The sequence below is a fragment of the Papio anubis genome, chromosome 7, assembly GCF_008728515.1.
Source record: "Papio anubis isolate 15944 chromosome 7, Panubis1.0, whole genome shotgun sequence".
Taxonomy (NCBI): Eukaryota; Metazoa; Chordata; class Mammalia; order Primates; family Cercopithecidae; genus Papio; species Papio anubis.
In genome coordinates this window covers 135,644,138-135,668,911 of record NC_044982.1, presented here as the reverse complement: position 1 = coordinate 135,668,911, position 24,774 = coordinate 135,644,138, and the positions used below count along the sequence as shown (strand labels likewise).

The 24,774-nt window shown below is 48.5% G+C and overlaps 1 protein-coding gene across 1 annotated transcript in view; it reads right to left on the bottom strand.

Moving 5' to 3' along the window:
* Positions 1–24,774, bottom strand: part of LOC116275835 (unconventional myosin-Vc-like) — an 80,513-nt gene that overhangs the window by 39,061 nt on the left and 16,678 nt on the right. The window contains exons 8-18 of the mRNA XM_031668674.1: positions 21,469–21,575; positions 18,169–18,434; positions 13,883–13,964; positions 10,508–10,648; positions 8,112–8,237; positions 5,468–5,551; positions 3,930–4,064; positions 3,389–3,486; positions 2,424–2,510; positions 1,823–1,934; positions 829–1,040 (exon numbers count right to left, since the gene is read on the bottom strand). Coding sequence (XP_031524534.1) covers positions 829–1,040; positions 1,823–1,934; positions 2,424–2,510; positions 3,389–3,486; positions 3,930–4,064; positions 5,468–5,551; positions 8,112–8,237; positions 10,508–10,648; positions 13,883–13,964; positions 18,169–18,434; positions 21,469–21,575 — 1,450 coding nt within the window. The remainder of the gene's footprint in view (positions 1–828; positions 1,041–1,822; positions 1,935–2,423; positions 2,511–3,388; positions 3,487–3,929; positions 4,065–5,467; positions 5,552–8,111; positions 8,238–10,507; positions 10,649–13,882; positions 13,965–18,168; positions 18,435–21,468; positions 21,576–24,774) is intronic.

Here is a 24,774-nt window from a genome sequence, read left to right as displayed (position 1 = left end):
GGTCATGCAGAGAAGGCCAGAGGCTGCCACTGGTCATCCTCCAGCTCAGGAAGAAGTCAGGCTTGCAGATGCAGCCTGACCCTAAACACCGGCCTTCTCAAGCATCCTCACAGCATCCCAAGGAAGGGGCAGGGCAGGCAGAGAGAAACACACAGTTTATCTAGGGGCACCCCGGTCTCGTGCTTTCCAGCAGGTACGCCAAAGCCCTGGAAGTCCCGAAATGACCGAGGTCCTTCAGTGGGCTGGCAGGGTCGTGTGGACTCTCAGGACCCCTCAAGCCAGGTGGGATCAGTAAAGCTGGTGGATGGCCCTCCCCTCAGCCCTTGGCTTGGCTGGGGCTGCTGTGGTCTTCCTGCTCAGGGGTTCTGCGATTGGTTTGCTGCCACGCCTTGCCAGGGACCCCCTCTGCCATGGTGCACCCCACCTGTTGCTGGCAGGCTGATCGCTGGCTATTCTTGACATCTGTCCTTTGGATCTTCACTAGGGCCTTGCTGGCCTTAGGCATTTTCAGTTCCCACAGGAAAGGGGCCCCGGGCCTCTCCCTGAGCTTCTAGAACCCTGACTCTCCTTAGTAACACTCTCACCAGGGCTTCCTCCCTGCAGGGCCCTGGTGTCGGCTCACCACATAGACGCCAGGCAGAGCCAGCACTACTGCCCCTGAGAGATGAACCCTTCTTGCCCCAGTGCTCATGACCACCAAGGGACCCCTGCACGTCTGCACCCTGGGTCACAAGAGAAGGGTCCCTTGCCCTTGATGGGTCCTCCCCCTGGAGATAATCAGCACAGAAAGCCCCACAGTTCCACATGTGTTCCTTGATTCCAACACACCTCACGGTTTGCTGACCCCGGAAGTACCGCTGGATTATCAGGGCGGCTCGTCTCTCCCGGAGGAATTTTTTCCTCTGGAGCCAGCCACGAATGTGCTTTTGTATCACAACACAACTCTGCCTCAGTTTATCCAATCGAAGTTTCTCTAAATAAGCCACTTGTCCTGCTCTGAAGAAAATTTTGGTTTTACCAAACTGGTACTGATTAGAATCCTGGAAGAGAAAAATGATACAGTTAGAATTAAAATCTTTCAGATTTTCTACAGTACAGTATTTGGAAAAGACCTTTAGGGATTCAAAGGTGCCAGAAATATTGTGATTTTGACATTTAAGGCAGAAAAACTCACATCATGATCTAGAAATGTATACTTTGAGTTGTTTGTTTCAAGTCACCCTGGAGGGAGAAATGGGACTTAGGCTGAGGAATCCCTCTGTGGGTGAGAGAGGGGTGTCATTTGCGGCGATTCTCAGTTGGGCTGCTGGAGAACCTCAGCCGCTCACTCGTGGTCTCTACATCGGAGTAGAAGAAACTGGGGAAGTTTGGTTTTCTGTCTTCATTTTGGGTTCTCTTCAACATCCCTTTTGCTGGACCTTGTAACTTCCCATCTCCTTCCCATCACAACTCATCACTGCAGCAATGATGTCAGTCCACACTGGGCACCATGCCTGGAGCCCACGTGGCTTGGCGACAACCCCAGTTGACCATATCCTATAAGCCTGGTCCACAGAGGACTGGGTTAGATCATGGGAGAGCAAAGCAGGACACAAGGATATTGGGGAGGCCAGGGTTCGGATGTGGGTCCCTAACAGGGACTCATGGCCCACTGAACGCTCTGCTACAGTCTCCTCAGCAGACAAGTGCTCCGGGCACATTTTCTCTCCTCTCAGGCGTTCATGATTACAGTCCTGAGCGTCCGAGACAAAGATAAAACAGCAGGTTTGGGAGACGTGCTTCCAGGAAGGAGACCACGATCGCAGGAGGTGGGGAAACTGACCTGAATGAGTCTGTGTAAAACCGCCTTGCACACCTCCTTTTTATCGCTGAAGGAAAGCTCTTGCTTGGTCATGAGAATGCCGTAGCGACTGTAGAACTCGATGTATGTCCACCTGGAAAATCAAAGGGGATCAAAGCCAGGCGTGTCAGAGGAAGAGCATTGTGTCTGGGGATGCCACTGCCTTACCTGCCACTGTTGTCACAGGGCGGGGGTGGTGGAATCTGTCCTGAGGATAAAGGCACTGATCTTTGATCCCCGCCTGCCTGGGACGCTATCAAGACCACCCTGAGCACAACTGTCTGCCCCAGCAATCGTGCTCCTTCTCCCAGTCAGCGTCTTCCCCAGCACACCGGGGAGGCAGTGGGGTCGCCACCAGCCGCCGAGATGCAGTGATGGGGTGAGGAGGTGGTGGCGGCCTCCGTCCCCCACAAAGCCTATTTCTCACCCTCCTCTGGACTTCCACGGGGCAGTGGGAAAATCTTGGGGGCACTTTACAGAAGCCAAAAGTATGTGACAAAAATCATGGCAGCCATGTCCTTGGTTCTCAGCATAGCTCTGAAGTTGGCTACTTTTCCCCCCAAAACAAGGACGGACAACATACCTGGAAGGGTAGCTCTGTGCACTAATGCGAATCGTTTCTAAAACACCACAGGCTCGCAGCTGCTGAACAATTCTTTTGGAGTCAAACCTTAAAAAAGACAACATTATCAAGTGTTAAGCCAACGTAACTGCTCAACATGCCCATAAGCAGGCACAGCAGACTCGCCTAGACTGTGACCCTGGGCCAGGTACCCAGCAGATACTTAGTACGTTTCTATTGCCTGACCAAGAAAAATAGCACCTCTGCAAAACAGTCCAGAAAGGTGCAGTGGGATATAGAGAAAGGAGCAGCTGACTCTGATGGAGGTGGCAGGGAGAAGGCCTTGGGGGAACCGGCCTTTGAGTTGAGCTTCAAACGACAACCAAGTGGAAAGAAACGTGCTAGCTCGCCTGGCCCAAGCACCCACTGATGCTTGAATTTCCTCCATAAAACACCTAACAGGTGGCTCTGCAGCTTCGGTCTCACCCATCTGGTGACCCACGGACACACTCACCACCTCCATAGGCAGCTCATCCCCCTTTAGGCACCTCTTTCAGCTCTAGTAAGCTACAAGGGACTCGTTACACCTTATATGCACAGGCACTGGGTCTCCTCCGTGGGGTCCCAGAGAACAAGCATAATGCCTCATGCCATCACATGTGAGGACAAATCTTCCGACCTTCCACGATCTTCTACAAACACGCATACTCATTCTCCTTTTAATCAAGTAACAGGTTCTGGCTCAGTTGCAAAAACTTTAGTTGTAGAAGATTCTTTCAAATCTAGCCCTTTTACTGAGCCCTGGAGATGAGGGGGTTTAACCAGAGGGGCTGAGCTAACATTTTATGTAAAGGGCAGCATTGTTCTAAATCACTAAAAAAAACCCAGACACAGGGTAAATCTCAAGACAACTGGAAGCAAATTCTCCAACTTTATGGCAGCAACTGCCTCCCCGCATCTTCACTGTGAGTTGTATAAGAACTTACTCGAAGGGTAACTTCTCATCATTTGGCTTGATGCATCGAACGTAGTGGGGCGTTGTCGCATTGAGGGTCTCCATGAGCAAGTACAGAGAGCTGCGGAACTAGGAAACAAAGCTAGAGATCAAACAGGGCTCTGAAATAATTTACTGCTTACATCACGGTAAAACGCAGCCCAACCTTGTTAAGTTACTCAATAGGAAGAAAAGTTAACCTCATGCGTAAACACCTTTTATGAAAGGTTTCAGTCCATGACTGTGGTTTATCAGCATGTCCTACCGTTCTGGACAGAACACTAATACTCCCAGACAGCAGAGAACTGAATAAACCATGTTATTGTGCAAAAGTGTGGTTCGCTCCAGTGCGTGCTGCCTTGGAGGGGGAAGTATGACGACGATGAACTTTTTGCAGTGGAGTGCATGTTAGACTGGAAGAGTCCCAGCGTCCATCCATGTCCAGGCCTGGAATATGGGTCCTCTGAGTGCCCTGGCTCCCCAGGGCCTGGCCCTGCCTTTAGAACCCTCACTCTCAAACACCTTCTCAGTACCTTGTTCCCAACCGTGGTCCGGAAATGCTTGCTGTTCGGCTTGATGACTTGCTTTGCAGATTTAACTGTAATCATTGAACCAAAAGGAGAAAGAGGAGCTGGATTTTCTTGAAAAAAGTTGGCACAGAGATGAAACTGGAAGGAACAGAGAGGATCTCAATGTCCAAAAGCAACTGTCCACAGTCCTCACTCATACAAGCCACATAAATGGTGACAACCCAGCTAAACTAGTGGGCAGTGAACAACCTCACCAACGTCTACAGCCAAATCTCAATTCCACAAGAGGATCGTCTTCCCTAGGGATGGCCCATGGCTTCTTTCCCAGGAATGGGAACAGAGAAGAAGAGTATGTCAATGTCTGTATGTGGGTATCACTCTAAGTGTCAGAAAGTGGAAACATCTACTATTCTCACCTCCGTGCCTGGCTCACTCTGTGTCTCCACCTGCAATCTCCTCCCTCCTACTCCACATTCTCATCCCTGCAAATCCAAACCCTACCCATGAATCTCTTAAAATGTTTTCCATGGCCGGGCGCGGTGGCTCAAGCCTGTAATCCCAGCACTTTGGGAGGCCGAGACGGGCAGATCACGAGGTCAGGAGATTGAGACCATCCTGGCTAACACGGTGAAACCCTGTCACTACTAAAAAATACAAGAAAACTAGCCGGGGATGGTGGCGGGCGCCTGTAGTCCCAGTTACTCAGGAGGCTGAGGCAGGAGAATGGCGTGAACCCGGGAGGCGGAGCTTGCAGTGAGCCGAGATCGCGCCACTGCACTCCAGCCTGGGCAACAGAGCGAGACTCCGTCTCAAAAAAAAAAGAAAAAAAAGAAGTTTTCCAGCCCCACCCCCTTCACAATGAATGAATGAATCCCGACTTCTCTGAACTGTCTTCATCTTGTATTTGTACCTCTTTTAAAGCACTTACTACCTTCTGCTTTGTATCAGTTATTTCTTTAAATGTCTTATCTTCTCTCAGAGTGAATTTCGTATTTTGTTTTGTTTTGTTTTGTTTTGAGACAGGGTCTTGCTCTGTTACCCAGGCTAGAGTGCAGTGGTGCAATCATGGCTCGCTGCGGCCTCTACCTCTCAGGGCCAAGCAGTCTTCCCAACCTCAGCCTCCCAAGTACCTGGGACTACAGGCATGTCACCACTCCTTGCTAATGTTTTTATATTTTTAGAAGAGATGGGGTCTCGCCTTTTTGGCTAGGCTGGTCTCAAACTTCTGGCCTCAAGCAATCCACCCACCTCCGCCTCCCAAAGTGTTGGGATTACAGGCGTGAGCCACCACATGTGGTTGGAATTGTGATTCTTTAATGGTTCTATTAGCTGTCCTTCCCGTCATCTGCATGTTTGATTTCTGATTTTGCATATAGTAGATTTACAGTAGTTATCTTTTTGTAACTGTGAGCTACAAGTTACCACTGTCCAGAGAGTTTACACACACACACGCGCTCTCTCTCCCCTTACTCTTTCCTTATATACATCTAGATCCATGTCAATTATATAATAGTTTTAGTTACCACTAGGACTTTACAGACCTTACTTGCTCTCAGGATTTCGACCAGCATGTCATAGACGGTGTCTCTGTTTTTCTCCAGGAAACCTTCACATTTATACTCTACCTATACAGAGGAAGCAATCAATTATTCCCAAAGAGGCCAAAGAATATAGGCTCTAAGCACAAGTTTCATCTCTTTTTAAAGAAAGATTAATAAAAAGGCTATAGAGGCGATCTTACAAAAAGAGGTCTGTTTTCTGTGCGCCACCGCAGCAGCCCCATTATGTATCAGCTGGGAATGTGTCTGCTCTGCTACCACCTGGATCTCTCACCTGCCTGCTGATCACTCTGCACTCACCTGTCAGCTCCCTCTGGCCACAGGGGTCCCGTTGCTCCCTGCGGTATGTGCAGTTCATACAAGAACACCTGACTTAGGTCTCCCTTTGCCTTTGAAGCCACCAGGAGGAGGAAAAAGCTTAGTGGTGTTCACTGGGTTCAAACAGACATCGTTTCCTAAATCAACATTAATGTGGTAGAAAGGATAGAAAAACCGATCAGCTGACCACCGGGCCTTCGAGAGCCGCCAAGCCCTCAGTCAGGTTTAGAGTGGGTAAACGTTTACACTGCTTGAATCTGGCTTAGAAAAACTCTCCATGCTGCCCTTTCTGATAAGTAACGCTTCTCGAATCCCTCAAACCATGGCATATCAGGGTGGCTGCTTAAACATTCAACCTCCCTATAGTTCATGCCTCTGGATTGCATATCTTAATATGTGATAATATATTTTTCATAAATTAAAAACATATTAAAATTAATGTTAAAAATTGACAATGAGGAAACAGGGGAGAGTGCTGGAATCTGGAGGCAGAGGGTTCCTGGGCATGGCCTCTGCTTTGTACCCCAGGCAAGGAAGTACTCTTGCCGGTAGGTTAAGATCCAGGAACACCGGCTGTTTGTAAACACTTCTTTGTGAATGAAGTACCTGGATTGTTGTACAAATTGTTCCAGAATGGTGGTGTGAGCCACTAGGACAGACAGGCAAAGGTGGCAAATATAGAGCTGTCCTGGTCCGGGCGAGCATCTGTGGGGACAGTGTCACAGGCAGCTGATGCCTCTGTTGGGGACTCGGGGACCAAGGGAAGATGTGCTGAGTTGCTACATCTAAGCTCAGCTGCCTTGCATTCAATATGACCTGATTTCCCTGGCCAATGAGACCGAAAACCTAATCTAACCCCATAGCGTGTGTGGGTTCTTCCCACCAATCAATCCACAGTCCAGCCCAAACGCTGCCTAGTTTTTTGAAGGGAGACTTCCTGGAAGTGGCAGGTGAGAGAATTTACATGTACAGAAACTACATCCTATAAAGAGAGACCCTTGAAAGAAATCCCATATGTGCTTTTTATGGAGTCTGGCCTTTCCTTTCTGGTTCAGGGACCAGACCCTGAAATTATGACAATAGCTAGAAAATATAATTTTGCATATGATCATTCATTTCATAGGCATCTTTTCAGGAGCCTATCTGAAAAAGTCTAAGCACTAAAAACTTAACTTTTTTTTTTTTTTTTTTTGAGACAGGGTCTTACTCTGTCGGCCAGGCCGGAGTGCAGTGGCGTGATCTCGGCTCAATGCAACCTCCCAGGTTCCAGCAATTTTCCTGCCTCAATCACCTGAGTAGCTCGGATTACAGGTGCGTGCCACCACGCCTGGCTAATTTTTGTATTTTTTAGTAGAGACGGGGTTTTGCCATGTTGGCCAGACTGGTCTCGAATTTCTGGCCTCAAGCAATTCACTCGCCTCAGCCTCCTAAAGTGCTGGGATTACAGGTGTGAGCCACTGCACCCGGCCAATCCTATATTTTAATATTTTACAGTCCTCTGTGAGCACACAAAGGTGATCATAGCTTTCCAGGTTGCTGTCCCCTCCCTCCACCATCAGTCACTCGGGACTGACCAGCTCTGACTCACAGCACCAGCCTCTGCAATAAACACAGACAAGCACAAGTCATTCCCGTGAGCCCTGGCACTGGGCCAGCCTACCAAGGCAACACCCAACCAGGACATGGGAGGAGGTAGGAGCTCCCTTAAGGAAGGAAAACAAATAAGAATGTACATTTAGGACAGGTGGTTATGGCAATTTTTTCCTTCTGTTTTCTAAGCTTTCTATAATGCAATTTTAACAAAAATTTTTCATTTCAGACAAGTAACATCTGTTTAGCAAAAAGAAAAAGGAGACATATAAAGAAGAAAAAAGATGCAAAAGATGAAAAAAAGCACGAAGATAACCCATCAACATCTTGAATTAACCTATGTTGCCATTGTAATATAGTCCAGTTTAATCAAATAGAACTTCAGAAAAAGATATAGCTTTCATCATAGGAAAGAATTATGCTGTCTTGATGATCACACTTTCATACAGAAAATAAACTGATAAGAGGTTAATGAATTCACAGTAAATTCAAAATCAGAAGTGAGGTCTTTTAACAACACATTCGTCTTTAAAGTAGTACAGTTGAAACTCATGTATGTCATCATAAAAACAAAGCAGGAACTGTTAAACACACACTTATCAAAGCTACATGTTAAGTGTGACTTGAATCTGACCAGAAACATTCCCGGCCTGCCTACTCCTCCTAGAGGCTGTGTGGGTTCTGGGGTCGACGGCATTGCTGGAGACCTTCGCAGTACCTTATCAGCAAAGTGCTGGATGACAAAGGATGTGTTCGACATTCTAGGCTTTTCAAACAAAGGGTTCTTGTTGACAAAATTATTATACAGCTTTTGAAGCCAGTTTTCATCAGTTCCATGTGGTAACTGGAAAATAAAAATAAAGCAACTAGCAAGTAAGAAAACTAGAGATTCATACAGGCGAGGAAAAGCACTAATTCTAAGAAACCAAGGTGATTTGGCACTTTAGTGAACTGCTCTCAATTACAGGCTTCCTATTTATTTATTTTTGAGATGGAGTCTGGCTCTTCCACCCAGGCTGGAGTGCAACGGCGCCATCTCAGTCCACGGCAACCTCTGCCTCCTGGGTTCAAGTGATTCTCCTGCCTCAGCCTCCCAAGTAGCTGGGATTACAAGTGCCTGCCACCACGCGCGGCTAATTTTTGTATTTTTAGTAGAGACGGGGTTTCACAATGTTGGCCAGGCTGCTCTCCAACTCCTAAACTCAGGTGATCCACCCACCTTGGCCTCCCCAAAGTGCTGGGGTTACAGGCATTAGCCACTGCGCCTGGCCTTAAAGCCTTTTTTAAAAGAGCAACTTTAGGCATCAATTTGTCCTTAATCTTAATCTTTAGGGCACTTTAAAAATTATTGACAAATAACAATTACATATAGTTGTGGGGTGTTTGAGGTGATATTTAAATGGATACATCAACGTCCCTTTAGAAGAACAAAACTTTAAAAAGAAATGGTCGCACAATAACTTTAGAATGAAGAATTTTATTTCTATAAAATGGGTGGTATTTTATTTCTTCCCAAAGAAGTCTAAAGGTTCAGGAAAAAAATAGTGTGGGTTCCATTACATGAACATGACCTTTATTCACGGGTGAATGGGAAAAGGCTGGCACCTGAATAGACAGTCCTCCCCTTCCCTTGCCTCAGGAAAACAGTTTTTCTTATTTTACTTCCTAATTAACTCACTCCTTGAAATAAGAGCATACCTCCTTGTACTAAGCTAGTTGCAAAATTTGTTCTTGATACACGTGATTTTTTTTTTTTGAGACGGAAACCCTGTCTCTACTAAAAACACAAAAATTGGCCAGGCACGGTGGCTCACGCCTGTAATCCCAGCACTTTGGGAGGCTGAGGTGGGCGGATCACGAGGTCAGGAGATCGAGATCATCCTGGCTAACATGGTGAAACCTTGTCTCTACTAAAAATACAAAAATTTAGCTGGGCGTCGTGGCGGGCACCTGTACTCCCAGCTACTTGGGAGGCTGAGGCAGGAGAATGGCATGAACTCAGGAGGCAGAGCTTGCAGTGAGCTAAGATACACCACTGCACTCCAGCCTGGGAGACAGTGAGACTCCATCTCAAAAAAAAAAACAAAAAAAAAAAAGAAAAAATTAACCAGGCATGGCCGGGCATGGTGGCTCAAGCCTGTAATCCTAGCACTTTGGGAGACTGAGGCGGGTGGATCATGAGGTCAGGAGTTTGAGACCAGCCTGACCAACATGGTGAAACCCCATCTCTACTAAAAATACAAAAATTAGCTGGGCGTGGTGGTGTGCACCTGTAATCCCAGTTACTCAGGAGGCTGAGGCAGGAGAATCGCTTGAATCTGGGAGGTGGAGGTTGCAGTGAGCCGAGATCACACCACTGCACTCCAGCCTGGGCAACAGAGTGAGACTCCGTCTCAAAAAAAAAAAAAAAATTAGCTGGGCCTGGTGGTGGGCGCCTATAATTCCAGCTACTCCAGAGGCTGAGACAGGAGAATCGCTTGAACTCAGGAAGTGGAGGTTGCAGTGAGCTGAGATCACACCACTGCACTCCAGCCTGGGTGACAGAGCAAGACTCCATCTCAAAAAAAAAAAAAAAAAAAATCCTTTAACCCCGAAACCTTATTAATCCCCTCTTGGGGATTATTTGTTCTTGTGCCCCCACAAGAGACACTGCCAGGCTGGCCAACTTCGGGGTTTCCCAGAGGGAAAGGTAAGAAGAAAACTCCTAGAGAGCTCTTCCGGTGAATCACACGATGTTGATTTTTCAGCTATAGCTGATGACTCACAAGAACCAGGATATAAAAGAAAACTCAATTGTTATTAGTCACCGACAGCTTGAGTGGAGTCACCTGCTGTTTCCATGCATGTTTCTACATACACCTTGGGTCAGCCTCCGTGCTGGACGTTACCTAAGAGGTGGTGCAGCTCCCCAAGGGTGGTCTACACAGGCTGAGGGCAAAAGGCCCAGCGGGCCCTCTGGGGTCCCTGCTGTGGATGCTGTCCCAGCATTAATATCCACCCAACCAACTGGGTAAACACCAGGATTTTACAAGCACACTTCAAAAAAACTGCTTTGCAAAATGCTCCTCTGTTAATACTTAAAAGTTGAAAAAAACAATTATTCTTAAAAGTTACCAAACATTCTTCATCCAGTAACTCCAGAATTCCCATTTTTGCTTCAATCAGATCAATAACCGGTTGATTGTCATAGAAATCTATCAGCGTCCAAGGGATATCTTCCTTCATGTATTCTTCTTGTTCCAGTTTGAAGACATGCTAGGAATCCAAAGTTAATACAGAAAGTAAAACAGAATATTAAAGTGTGTTTCCAAAGAGCAGGACGTAAGCATTTGGAAAACATAAATGGTTGATCTGTAATATTTATGTTTAAACAGGAAGACCCTGAAGTATAGACAAGGCCCATACTATGATCAATACCACTGAGTTCCTAAAGCGGGTCTAGCTGTCATCCTCCCACCTAGTCTGAGTGGGTCTCCACCTCCCAGGACATGGCTTGGGCCAGCCTGTGTCACCACCAGCACCACATGGTACTCAGTGTGGTCCTACAGCCCCTTCCTGCTAGGAGCTATTCAAGGACAGATCCAGCCTCTTTGGCCTAATGCAGCCTGGCTGGGTGGAGCCAACTACCTGAGAATGCTAGTTGCCGGGCCAGTGAGAGAAGCCCACTGCTTAGAGATCTTTGTGCACTACTTATTTGGGCTGTAGGGGTATCCGGGAGGCTTCCAGAGGATGTACTCAGGCCTACCATGGAGGATGAAAGAAAGCTGGGCTGGTTGGTGGTGAGGGGTGGTGAGGGGTGGTGAGGTGTAGTGAGGTGTGGTGAGGTGGGGTGTGGTGAGGTGGGGTGGGGTGGGTGGGGCATCAAGAACAAAAGCCTCCCATGGAGGAATCCCAGTGGGAACCGCACAAAAGCTCAATGGGTGCTTGAGAAACGCACCTCAAGCAGGTTAGAAAGTACAGGAGGACAGCAGGCAATGTGGTGGCAAAGAATGGTAGAGTCAGATCACCCGAGACCTTCACACCCTCCCTAGAGAATTCTGGGCCTATGGCCTTTTTCTAGGAGCAGTGAGGACCCACTGGAGGGTGGAGGGATTATGACGAGACCTGAAGGATGGCTCAGAGGAGGGAAGGACCGCAGGCAATGAGACCAGTGAGGACTCAGCCCGATGCTCTTGGTGGCTGCGACTTGGGGAGGAGGATGACGAGGGAAGAGGTCAGGATGGACGTCAGGCTCAGGACACGGGGTCCATGGTGTGACGTGACCACAGAAAGTCACGTGGAGGGTAAGTGGGCTGAGAGGGGAAGGTGGCACCTGCACTTCTACACCTGCTACTGCTGAGCTCCCTGCGGGCATCAGGTGCAAGGCCCAGTGGCAGCCAGATGAGGGAGACCGGAGATCAGGAGAGTCCTAACCAAAGCTCCCTGTGCCGACAACTGAAGGAAGGTACTACCCCTCCTGGGAGGATCTACAGATGGACAGACGACTCAGAAAAAGGAGAAGAGGAAAAAGGAAGAGAAGGAGGAGGAAGTGGATGAGGAAGAAGAACAGGAGGGGATAACAAAAGCAAAAACAAAAAATAGAATTGCAGCCTCTGATTTGTGATTTTTGGCAAGACATCTGCCATCAGTGTCACTTTGAGGGTAAGGTGGACATGCTGGGGAGCAGCACGCCACTGCAGCCAGGGGACAGGGTAGCAGCCACAGAGAGTTGGACTTCAGGTGAGTTATACTGAATATGCACTTGGAATAAACCTCAGCTGTAGTTATTAATGTTAAATTTCCAGGAAAGCCTTGCAAATGTTAAAGAAATAGAAATTTACAATGGAATGAAATTTAATGGTTATACATGAATTAATTCTGGGCAAAAAAAAAAGAAACTTCTGAGTAGGATTCAATGTTAGGTCTTCTCACAACATTAGACAGCTATTATTGACTCTTTTAAAATTGATATATAATAGTTGTACATAGTTTTGTGGTACATGTGGTATTTTGACACATGCATACAATGTGTAATGACGACTCATTTTTAAAACAAGGAAACAGAGGCTTAGAGAACCCCAGGTCCCAGAGGGAGGTAGAGCTGAGACTCAAACCCAATTTAGTTTGAGCCAAAGCCCAAGCTCTCCAAGACTTTTCCTCAGGGGTTCTGAGGCAGAATAAGACTAAACACTAACAAAGGTATAACCTTTCCATGGAGTAACTGTTAGGGTATTAATACATGATTTCTATTATGAACTGGAATCAAAATTCTTCCCATGAACATGTAGCCAAAGTTTAGGATGTAGGCTAAAAGGAAAATGTGAGTTAGTAAAGCATTTTCACTTTCATGGCTTTTCAGAAACAGAGCCAAATAGAAATGTGAGGGAGGCAACTATTTAAAAAAATATGAGAGTAGTTTCATGGTAGAGCCAATGTAGAAGGATGTCCAATCAACTTTTAACTTCATCGATTTCTGTTAGGAGCAGAAAGGCATCAGTACTGTTGGGAGTTCAAAAGTGAATTCACTAAAGTTCTTGCATCTAGGGAACTGATTTAAGAGGTCGAAATTGTATTCAATACACATAGCAATAATAAATGCCAAAACGGCCACAAGTAGCATTTAGTCAACATTTTTAAAATTGTCTTATTCATCTTTCTATCTCAGCACTTAACTTGGTACCTGGTATACACAATAGGCACTCAAAAATGTCTTTTGAATAAACAAATCTTCCTAGTGGGAAAAAAAATTGGAATCCATCTCCTGTCTGTTTCCATGGGAGGATACATTTGATCTTATCAGTAGTTACGAAGGTACCATATATGTCTTGTTCTAAATTAAGGCTGGAGAAACTCATTCCCATAATCCATTGGCCATCTGCTGTTTAGTGCTGCATGTGCCGAGATAAGCACTGGGCTGAGAGAGACAAAGAATGCCAGTCCTGGACTCTCCAGGTGACTAAGTCTATTTGGAGACTTGCATGCAAATGATGATAATCCCATGTGACGGGCCTGTGACAAGGAAGCACATAGGAGGAGGCCAGGAGATAACGCGGAAGGCTCTCAGGGGAGCTGGATCTCAAAACACAAGCTGGAGTTGGCCAGGTGAAGATAAAGCAATGGGGAAAAAACAGGAGCAGGTGGGTTAAGGCAGAGAAAGCAGCAAGTGCAAAGACAGAGAGGCTTGAAAGAAAGTGGAGGCCTCAGGCAACCAACTAAATAGTTTTGCCTGGCTGCACAGAGGGTCTGTATCCAAGAGGCGCAGTAAGGCTCACACATTGGCAGGTGATTCAAAAAAGAGCAAATAGATGAGAGGGTGTGATTTCAAGATTTGGCCACAAGGTGGTGCAGTAACCCAGCGTGAGGCTCCTTGCATAAAAATTTGAAACCTGAAGAAGAATGCCTCTTTCCATGATCACACACACACACACACAGACACACAGACACACAGACACACAGACACACACATACACACGGCTGAGAACTAGTCAAGAAGGCAGAAGGGTCACTTACCATGTTAAACTGTTGTTGCAGTTTTTCATTAGCGTAATTGATGCAAAATTGTTCAAAGCTGTTCACATCAAAGGTTTCAAAACTGAAATACAATTTAAACAAGTTAAAATATAACCTGAAGCAGGACATATGCATTTGTTTATAGATATTTTTTGACACTTAGAAGCTTAAACATTTGCTATATCTTCTACAAGTTTTAAATGCCCCTCAAAGCTTCTGGTTTTAATGATATCCTAGTAGTCAGTTTATATGTAACCCTTTTCCTGGTTGTCCCCTGGAAGGAATCTGGTAGGTATAAAACACCTACCCCAAGCAAGGCATTAAAATAGGCGTGTCACGATATGGTGTAGTCTGCACAACAACAGTGATATTGGCAATTGTTATTCTGACTTTACAGGTCAAAAATAAGCCTGAGAGGTTAAGAAACTTGCCAAAGGTCACACAGCTTGTGTCAGAACTTAGCTGCGAAGCTGCCTGACTGTGATGCCTGTGCCTTCAGTGAGAAGGCAATGTGGTTTCCTATTCTCCTTTCCTTGTCTGTTGAGGGCAGGAGCAGCACAATTGCGGCACAATTTTGCCTCCCGAAGGGGTGCTTTCAGAGTTCCTGGAGGAAAAGGACAAAGTCATTTCATATCCTACAGCCCAGCACACTCCGTCAGGGACGAGACAGACACGGCTGGCTTCCATGTTCAGACTTTCATCAGTTGCCTCTGCAGTTGCTTTGAAGTTGCAAGCTCAAGAACTGAGAGGAGCCCTTGGGGACAGGCCTGGGAAGCAGACTAGATACGGCACAACAGTGAGCCGTGCGGGGGCTGGAGAGCCATCAGGATTGTCCAAGGGGCAGCTGCTACTCAGCTCCTGCCAGCCGTAGCCATGGACGAATGTGGGCCAGGATGTTAGATTCACTGGTTCTCAAGAAAAGGCAGAAAACTGGGACTTTTAAGTGAGTAATCCCACTCTGCAAAACATGCTGTGGGCAGAACAAAACAGAGGCGCCAAATTTAGCACCTGGCCAGATGCGCTCCAGCTGGGAGGCAGCTTGCTGAGCGCTTTAAGGTGTCAGCATTTATGCATGTCACCTCCCTTAACCCTCACACAGCCCTATGTGAAGGGCTCCTGTGGCTCCACTGTCACACGAGGGTCAGAGAAGGAGTGACCATGGTGAGGACCAACAGCCAGCAAGTGGTGCCAGAAATGCAATTCGACCCCAGTGCTTGGTGCCTCTAAAGCTTTGTTCTTAACCACCCTAATCCTGAGAGGTTCCTGCCAGCTCCTACCACGGGTTCCCTGGGAGTCTCACTTGACAGCTGGTTTGGCTCAATCTGGAATTCCTGGGCAGGGTAAGAACCTGGACTGTCCTCTAGGCAGCTCCAGGGTGACGCATAGCAGCTCGAACGGCCCCATTCCACACGCAGCCTTGGTGGCTCAGAGATTTGGAGGCTGGTCTGCTCATGGAAGCAAGGCCAGGGCTGGGCCTAGGGGAGATTCAAAAGGGTCTCACTGCGCTCTGCAGCTCACAGTTGGGGCCAAGGGCAGGGCTTTCTAGAACCTGGCAAAATGTCAAATATCAATGCATTATTTGGGGGCACAAAGAACTGAAGTTTAGGACCTATGGAAAGACCTAGATCTGTGACTTAAAATGCTAAAGGCACATTGACTATGATAACACTTCACATTGGATCCATGCTTATGGTTTTCAAGGTACCTGCATACCTTCCATCTTGTCTTCAAAATCACCCTGCAAGAGAGGCCCCATCTTGTAGATGCAGAAACTGAGGCTTGGAGAGGTTCTGTGACTTTCTTGGGGTCACGTAACTGGCATGCTATGGAGCTCACTCCGAGGGGTCTGACCCCCAGACCCAGGCTTTTCCAACTCTGGGTCCAAAGAACCTAACACGACAGGCCGGGGAGTCACCAGCCTTCGTCCGCTCTCAGCTTAGACCTGGAAGCTCATAGCCTCAGCTTTACTTGCTTTCAAAGATGCTAACTGTTCCTTTGAAGCTTCCTTATTTCCCAGTCAAAATGAGCTTTCTCAAAAGTTGCAGGTACGCCTGGGCGAGGGTTAGCCTAGAAGTGAGGCTGCTGGAGGGGGCGGGAAGGGCTTGGCCCCGGGCTGCAGCCCTGCTGCCTAGAGGAAAACTGATTTTTTGGAGGCGTCTCATGAACTCAAGGGTGGCAGCAAAGAGGCTGTTGTTAGAATATTTGAGAGGAATCTTAAAATAATTTATTCTAACAAGTCTTTGAGAATTTATAAATACTCATCTCAGGTTTTTCCACATAGCTGAAAAATTCAGATTCCTTATTACAGTGGTCCTGGATCCTGCCTGGGGGCCAACATCCAGCTTGCTACTCCTTGCACACGGCTGCCCCTGCTCTGTCCCCACCCCCTGCTAACCTCCAGCACACCTTCCTCCCTTCCCAGGACTCATCCCAACCTCTACTGCCGGCCTGCCGCCCTCACCAGTCTCGGTCCCACGGCGGCAAGAGCCGTGTGTCTGTGCTGTTCAACCATTGCCTCCAACACAGTGCCTGGGATATAAATATCTGTTAGATAAAAATATGAAATAATGGCCGGGCGTGGTGGCTCACGCCTGTAATCGCAGCACTTTGGGAGGCCGAGGTGGACAGATTGCAAGGTCAGGAGATCGAGACCATCCTGGCTAATACTGTGAAACGCCATAGCTACTAAAAATACAAAAAATTAGCCAGGTGTGGTGGCAGGTGCCTGTAGTCCCAACTACCAGGGAGGCTGAGGCAGGAGAATCACTTGAACCTGGGAGGAGGAGGTTGCAGTGAGCTGAGATGGTGCCACTGTACTCCAGCCTAGGCGACAGAGCAAGACTCTGTCTCAAAAAAAAAAAAAAGAAATACACTCTTAAAATAAAGGACTGCCATTTAAAAATACATTTTTAAAACACCCAAAAGAACAGAGAATAACAGAACAATTACATATTTCCACCACAGTGAAACAGGACTATTTTTAATGAGGACTATCCATTTTTAAAAGTTCACTTAAGCTTTTACGGGCTGCTCAAACACTTTCTTGGAACAAGACAAGGTAAATAATTGACTAGACTATCCCAGTAATGTATTAAGCATTTTATAACTGTTGACATGTACTATGAATTGGGAGCCATACATATTAACGTAGAATCTAAATTAAACAAAGCAACTCCCTTGAGGCACTGTCTCCCATTTGACAGCTATGGGAAAAGCTGCCTCTCTACCCGCGTGCAAGTCCAACAGCGTGACAGCGTGGCGTGGCCCTGTCCCCTCCTCCCCAGGAGGCAGCAGCAGGGCCATGAAGGCCAGGGCTCGGCTCTCCCCTTTGCATGGGGAATGGGGTTGAGCTGCTTTTTGCCAGGGTGTGGGGGGAGATCCCCCAATCCAGGTGGAACACTCCACGATGCCTTTCATGGGTCAATCTTCCCCCTTCTCCTGCTAAGAAACCAGGGTGGGTCCCAGGAGAGAGGCAAGGGCTGGGCACTGGGGCCAGCTGTTGAGAAAATCCTGAGGGATAACAACCTCTGCGGAGCCCTCCATGCCAGCTTCCACTCTGGTTACTCCCCAGCAGTTTCAGCAGGAGCTGGGCCTGGGGTTTAGAGAAGGAGGACCAGGCAGAGACAATGAAAAAGAACCCAATTCCAGGATGGGATGAAGGGTAAGATCTCCGGGAGGAGGGCTGGGGAAAATCCAAGACCTTCTCACCCGAGAACAGAAAATGATTGGGGTGGCGGTGGCTGATCAGAGACCTGGGTTCAGTCCACCTCTGGCCGCTGGGCTTGGGCAAGATGCAGGCCTAGGTGACTTGTCGTCCCCTGTGATTTGAATGGGAAGGGACCCCGGGGCTCCACACCACAGGGGCCTTTGGTGGGAAAAGCAGAAGCAGGAGCCTCACAACTGTGCTGGGTTTTCCCACCAGTGGAGCAACTGTGACCAAGTTATTGAGTCTTTCTAAGCCTTGGTTGTTGCAGCTCTAAAATGGGGATAGTTATGAGGTTGCTTAAGAATGAAGTGAGAAAGCTCAGGGAAGTCAGGCAGCCTCAGAGCTGGCACACAGTGAGCTCTTAACGCCAGTCATTACTAATTCAGCATCTCTTTAATGCACTTTAAATAAACGGCACCATAGCCCAGTAGAGTGTACTTAGCATCTATAGGGGCAAAAGCAGAGAGTGTTATCTTTCTAATCATGTGAAATACAAAGGAACCAGAACAAAATAATCTAAAAACCACATGGTTCTCAACATGTAAAGGAGGAAAGACAGGCTCACTGAAGAGAATCTTACCCATAAATGTCCAAAACACCAATAAAAGTGTGCTGCTTGCCTGAAAACTGCAACGCTTGGTTAATTCTCTCCACAATGAAGTCGAACAGGTGAGCATAGATCTTTTTGGCCAGAGCATCCCTGGCATTGACAGCCTGAGGCCTGGTCATGGGTTTTACCACCGTCTCAGAGCTTGTGACGATTTTGCGATTGCACAGCCACTGAGCAACTCTGCCACTCTCCAGGCCCAGGAGCTCACAGAACACCTTCAGGTGACTGTCATCCTCCTTCAAAAACAAGCACAAGCCCCGTCAGGTGGCCCAGCCATCCAAAGCCACACAAACCCACCCGGCCCAGGCCCCTGTGCCCACACTCAGGCCTGTGCAAGAGCTGACTAGTAGCTGGCACAAGGATGTCCAGGCCTCAGGAGGTGGAGACAGACCTGGGAGTAGAGCGAGAGGGCTGCACCGGCACGGGTCCTGCACCTGGCCCTTGGAGGACCACCCCTGCAGCAATGCCGGGGAGTCCAGGGCTGCATCCCACACTGATTTTTCATGTTAACCAAAGAATGTCCGCGGTGACTAAGGCCATGGAGGTCATCCTCCCTAGACCCCGCCCTGTTCCTGTGGATGTGGATGCAGCCCTCTCTCTTCCCTTTGTACCATCCTGGGCCACTTGTCAAGAGTGTGCATTCACCCTGCCCCACCTCGTGTGGCCAGGGGTTTGCCTGGATGATGGCCCAGGAGGTACCTGGGTGTTGCTGCCAGGCAGAAACTGGTGCGGTTCCCGTGGCTGAGCTAGTGCCTCAGCTGACATGAGGCCTGGGGTGGGACTTTTCCTGCATGCACAAAGTGAAATCTTGCTTCTCCCCCAAGCCCGGGCATGAGAGCTGCCCCGCTGGTCAGCAGATGAAAAGAGGGAAGAGGTGCTCCCATTTCCCTTCAGCCGGTGTGGACAAAGGGCTCCTGTCCTCAGGCGAGGATGTGACTCCCAGCTCCTCTGTCAGTCAGGAAAACTCCCAAGGCAGGCTCCCCTGCAGGCACCATTCCAGCCCACCAGGACACCCACGTGATTGCACTAAAAAGCCTCAGGACACAGTGGAGGAAGCCATGGAAACAGCCCTGCCCCTCCCTGGCTCTACCCACACCCCTGCAGACCAGCATCACAGTAACACAGAGCTGGCTTTGACGTGCCTGACCTCATAAGGGAGGGGACTGGCAGAGGCATTTGGTTTCCTTCCTTCTAAGAACCAACGAAACCTTCTGAGTCAAAAACAATTCAGCTGCAGGTGCTGCTATGGGAAAAAAATGCAAAGGGCAGCAGCTTTTCAGAAAGTCAGACGGCTTTGTCCAAATTTAACGTGTCCAACGTTTCAAGTTCCTGATACAAATGGGTGGAAATGGATCCCAAATCTAGGACCAATAATTATAGGACTGGGAATTTTCCACAGATATTCTTAGAACACAGAAAGGATTTTCTGCCAGTCAATGTTAATTCCTCCTCCAAAATGCTACCTTCACAACAAGCTTCACGGGAGAGGGCTCAGTGTGGTGGCATTTGTTGGGCAGAAACCACATTTTTAGTCTTTGGGGGTTTAGGGGAAAAAGGGCAGAAGCCCAGCTTCTCTGAGGTAACTGAGCAAAGAAACAGAGGGACCTGCCACTTCGGACACGCCAGACTCTCCCCCAGGCCTCTCGTCACTTCTCTCCCTGCTTTCCCACTTGGGGAACTGACTCATTCTGGGAGGTCTGCACACCGCGGGGGGATGGGAGGGGTGCTGAGGTGAAAGCTGGAGGAGAAGAAGGAGAACTACTTCCTGGTCACAGTAACAGGCCTAAAACGCCGAGCCCAGGAGCTCATGCTCCACTCAGCTCTGCCCTCTCCCCAAACCGTTGGTAGCAGACAGCCAGGAACTCACCGGGTACACAAAATGATCAACTATTCCCATCAGTTATTTGAGGGACATGAAAATAGACATGGTTACGGACTGAATATTTGTGTCCCTCCAAAACTCAGATGTTGAAGTCCTAACCCCCAACGTGACAGTATTTGGAGATGGGGCCTTTGGGAGGTAATCAGGGTTGGCGAAAGTCGAGAGGGTGAGGCCTGCCATGATGGGATTAGTGTTCTCGTAAGAGGCATCACAGTGTCTGCTCTCTCTCCACCATGAGGACACAATGAGAAGGTGGCTGTCTAGGAGCCAGGAAGTCCTCACCAGAACCGAGCAGGCTGACACTCTGCTCTCAGACTTCCAGCCTCTAGAACTGTGAGAAAACAAATGTCTACTGTTGAAGCCAGTCAGCCTGTGGCATTTTGATATGGCATTCTGAGTTGACTAGGACAGACATGTCACTGTTAATGCAAAGCTTTAAAGGTAGGCAGATTCTGTGTTTCATAGAAACATTTTTTACTTGTGTTTGTTTTCTTCTTTACATGGACATTGATGAGACTAATTAAACACATACCCCTCCCCCAAGAATCACTACTCATAGTATGTGTCATAGAAGAAACACCCATTAAATTAACTTGTGTCCATTAAAGAAATCTATCACAAAACTTAAAACACATTCCCAGGAAGCCAGCACCACTGACGTCTGAGTCAAGCAGGTGTAAGGAGGTAGTGAGTGTCCTTCTGCTGAAAACTACCCAGCGTCCTTAAGGTCCTACGTGGTCTGCCATCCCCCTTCTCCCTCTGGTCTCATCCACACCCTCCCTGTCACTCACCCCTGCTGTATCTCAAATGACATCTTCTGCCTGGGAGTTTCCGCACTTGCTGTTCTTCCCCCATCCACAGGTACAACCTGCTTCTTCATCCCCTTCAGGCCGCTGCCCACCACCGCCTTCCCGGAAAGGCTTTCTCTGACCACCCCACATGAAAGGCACGGCCCCTCCGCATGCCCCCTCTGCTTTACTTTCCTCTGTGCCAGCCGTCACCAGCTGCCGGAGATCACATTTGCTTGTTGTGTCTCCTCCCTACCCCTGATCATAAGCTCTCTGAAGGGCTTCTTGCTTTGTGTCGTTCACTGCTGTTTCCCCAGATGCTATGACTGTCCGTGGCACTTAGTAGGTGCTGCATACGGACTTGTTGAATAAAAGAAAAACACACAGAAGACACATTTCCCCTCCTCTACTGTTGCAAGGGGAGGAGGCTTTACTCCTTGAAGGCAACCCCTGAAAAACCCTTGCTGCCTGCTTCCTGCTAAACCAGTCTACCCAGGAGGCCGTCTATGCCTGCTGCTAAAAAGCAAAGGCAGGCCAGCTGCGAACCGGTTCCACTATGACCCTCGGACAAAGGAAAAGTAAAACAAATGAGCATCTCACACTAACTGAGGACCTCTCGTTGCCCACCGCGGTGATCTGCACGTTGCCCAGATGTAGGATGGCTGCCAGGATTTTAAAAACGTCCATCTGAAAATCCTCCTTGAAACCTGAAAACAAACATTTTCCCAGATTAGGAATACTGCATCTCTTCTCTGACTAGTAAGATGGGCACCTGGATTCATTCGAGATATGCAGGTCGCATCAGTGCCAAGCTCTGGGACAGGAACGTGAAGTGGACCCAGGGGCCTCTGGTGCACTATTCCTTCTAGTCGACCTCTGTAGACACACGTCATATGTGTCTATACACAGGTTTTCCCTGTGCCATGCCTGCTAGGAAGTTCAACACAAAAATTAATACCCGAGTAACCGTTTCACTTCAGGTTCCTCAGACAGTCGTCCTGCCTTGATTCTGTGCTTGATTTTGAACGTTTTTCACTTTTCTTTTTGCTCACAAGCTCTCTGAATCCGTGAATTATTTTCTAGGTGGGATTGCTGGAGGGATGCCGTTTCGTCTGCTCTCCGCCCCAGGGGACTTGGTATAAACCAAGGCGATGGCCTTTCATGCCCTCTGGCCTTTGGTTGGGCTTGATTCATGGGGAGCCCCGGCAGGAGAACAGAGAGAGGAGCGAAGGTTCTGAGAGCGTCTTCCCCAGCCACTGTCCCTGGGAAGCTGCCTCCAGCTGGCTGCATGGCCCGAATGACAGGAGGTCACTACTCCTCTGGGGCTGACTTTACCCAACTCTCCTTCTAGGCTCCAGAAACCCAGAAACACTTGGATGCCCACATGGGAAAGAGCAGTGAACAGTTCTGCTGCTGCCCCCAGGTGCCCACTGCCCCTTGTATTAGTAGATCCCCTAGACTCCACTCACAACTTTGTAGTTGTAAATAATAAATAATCCCTCTTGTATCCTATTGTGAGCCTGCCCCATGTTTCCCATTGGGACTTTGATTGCAGTAAGTAGAATATAAATTATAACTACATACCATATTCAGTCACCATGAGGGCATTAGCACATTTCCTGGAGCCAATAAGAAAGCAAACCAGCTGCTAGAAAGGACTGTGTGTTCAAACCCTGCAAATCACAGTGTAGACCTGCACGCTGTGAGCCCGGTGATGCCAGGTCGGGATCCCCCCAGTGTGTGTTAATGACACTGTGGTGACCTGAGGAGCTGAGAGATGCGCGCGGGCTGGCAGGCAGGCTCATTCACACCAGACAGGCTGCCTGGTCCACCCTGGAATGGACACCGGAATGGAAGCCAGTGACCCCTCATTTGAGGATACCTGGAGTTTTCATTAGCAGGTAGGTCATGTTCTTTAACAATTTCAAAACCTACTTTTTTTTTTTTTTTTTTTTTAGACAAGGTCTCACTCTGTTGTCCAGCCTGGAGTGCAGTGGCATGATCATGGCTCACTGCAGCCTTGACCTCCTAGGCTCAAGTAATCCTCCCACCTCCACCTCCTGAGTACCTGGGACTACAAATGTGTGCCACCACACCCAGCTAACTTTGTGTAGAGATGGGGTTTCGCCATGTTGTCTAGGCTGGTCTTGAATGCCTGGGCTCAAGTGGTCCACCCTCCTCGGCCTCCCAAAGTGCTGGGATTATAGGCATGAGCCACTGCACCTGGCCCAGAGTCTCCTGTACTACAAAGATTAAATAAAATCAGTCTCAAAAGCTTTCAATCCAAGAACACAGGGAAGACTCCAGCTCCAGCTGAGTCCAGGCACTTGCTGCCTTTCCATGTGGAGGTAACTCCTCCATCTGAAGGACAGATGTGTCCAACAGAAGCATACCCCTAGGCCTCCACCACAGTAATGACAGGCAAGTGACCACGAGCAGCAACTAAAAACGCCAGGTGCAGGAGCCTCCATCCTGGCACTCCTCCCTGCTTTCTGTGATCCACAACTAAATCCCTCAACTACTCCAGGCCTTCCAGAAACGCAAAAGGGAGATGACAACTCCAAAGCAGTAATATGAAAGAAAGAATTCAAGACCTGTGTTAAGTAATCACCCTTAGTGAGCCTGTCACACAAAAGCAATGCCAGCCTGAATCAGATTTCCAGGGGGAGCTCACTGGTCAAGTTCCTAGCGCCTGAGGTCCCGGAGACAGCCTGATTCCAAGGTGTTCGTCCCATCAGAGAGCAAGGGGCATAGCAACACTCAAATGGCAGGGATCAGTGGATGAATCACGTGAGAAAGACACAGCAGAAGAGCAGAGGAGAGGGACTTTTTAATCAAAATGCATCCTCTCGCACTTCTCCAGGGGTAATCTCAATGCCAGCTGAGGGACCTCAGCAGCAGAAGCGAGGGGAAGGCGAACGGAACACCGCCTCAGGCACTGTCCTCGGTATTTTCCACCCATCAGCTCCTCTCATGCTCACTGCAACCACAGGAAGGAATCCTAGTATTGTTCCCATCTCACAGAAGAGGAAACTAAGGCACAGGAAGGTTAGGGAACTCACCCGAGGTCACACTGAGTAAGGCATATCTAAGCAGTTTAACGCCAGTGCCCACCACAGTATGAGAAAAGACCCACAGCATTCATGAGCCATCTAGCTTCACCCTAGCGTGTCTAAACAGAGAAGTCCCTGATGACCTCGTGCAAGGTGAAGGAAAAGTGTGAGCAGGGTCGCTTGCTGAGGTATCCTCATTTGACGGCAGAGGTGCAGGCAACAGGTGCAGTGGCCCCAACCTCTTACCACCTGCCCACTTCACACAGCACAGCAGGCGGCCATCACCATTAACGCTGTGAGAGGACACAGTACTCCACCTCTCTACAAAACTCCAGAGGGCTTTGTCTAAAACATCTAGGTCTGTGCACAGGCTAAGTGTCCAGGGCCAACCCCGCACATGCGGGGTCCTGAGGGTGAGTGCCTCTCTCGCCTTGTCTCAGTCTTGGCCCTGGGACTGAAGAATGTGATATGGAAATCTGTAAACATAACCTAAGTTGTGTGATACACGGGGGCAAATGGCTGCAAATTGCTTATCTCCAAAAATTAGAAAAGGTTTCATGGAAGAAGAGACGGTTTTACTCAGAGTATGGTGAGGGTTTGGACAACTGGGAATGTAGAGAGCTAGAAGGCAGGGAGTAGCAGTTACCACGCACCAGCTACGTGCTTGGCCTGGTGCTGGGGACTTTTACATACACTTCCTCGCCAGTTGTCACGAAAGGTAAGGTGTGCTGCCACTCACAGATCGAGACACCAAGTCTTGGCTGGGCACGGTGGCTCATGCCTGTAATCCCAGCACTCTGGGAGGCAGAGGCGGGTGGATCACCTGAGGTTAGGAGTTCAAGATCGGCCTGGG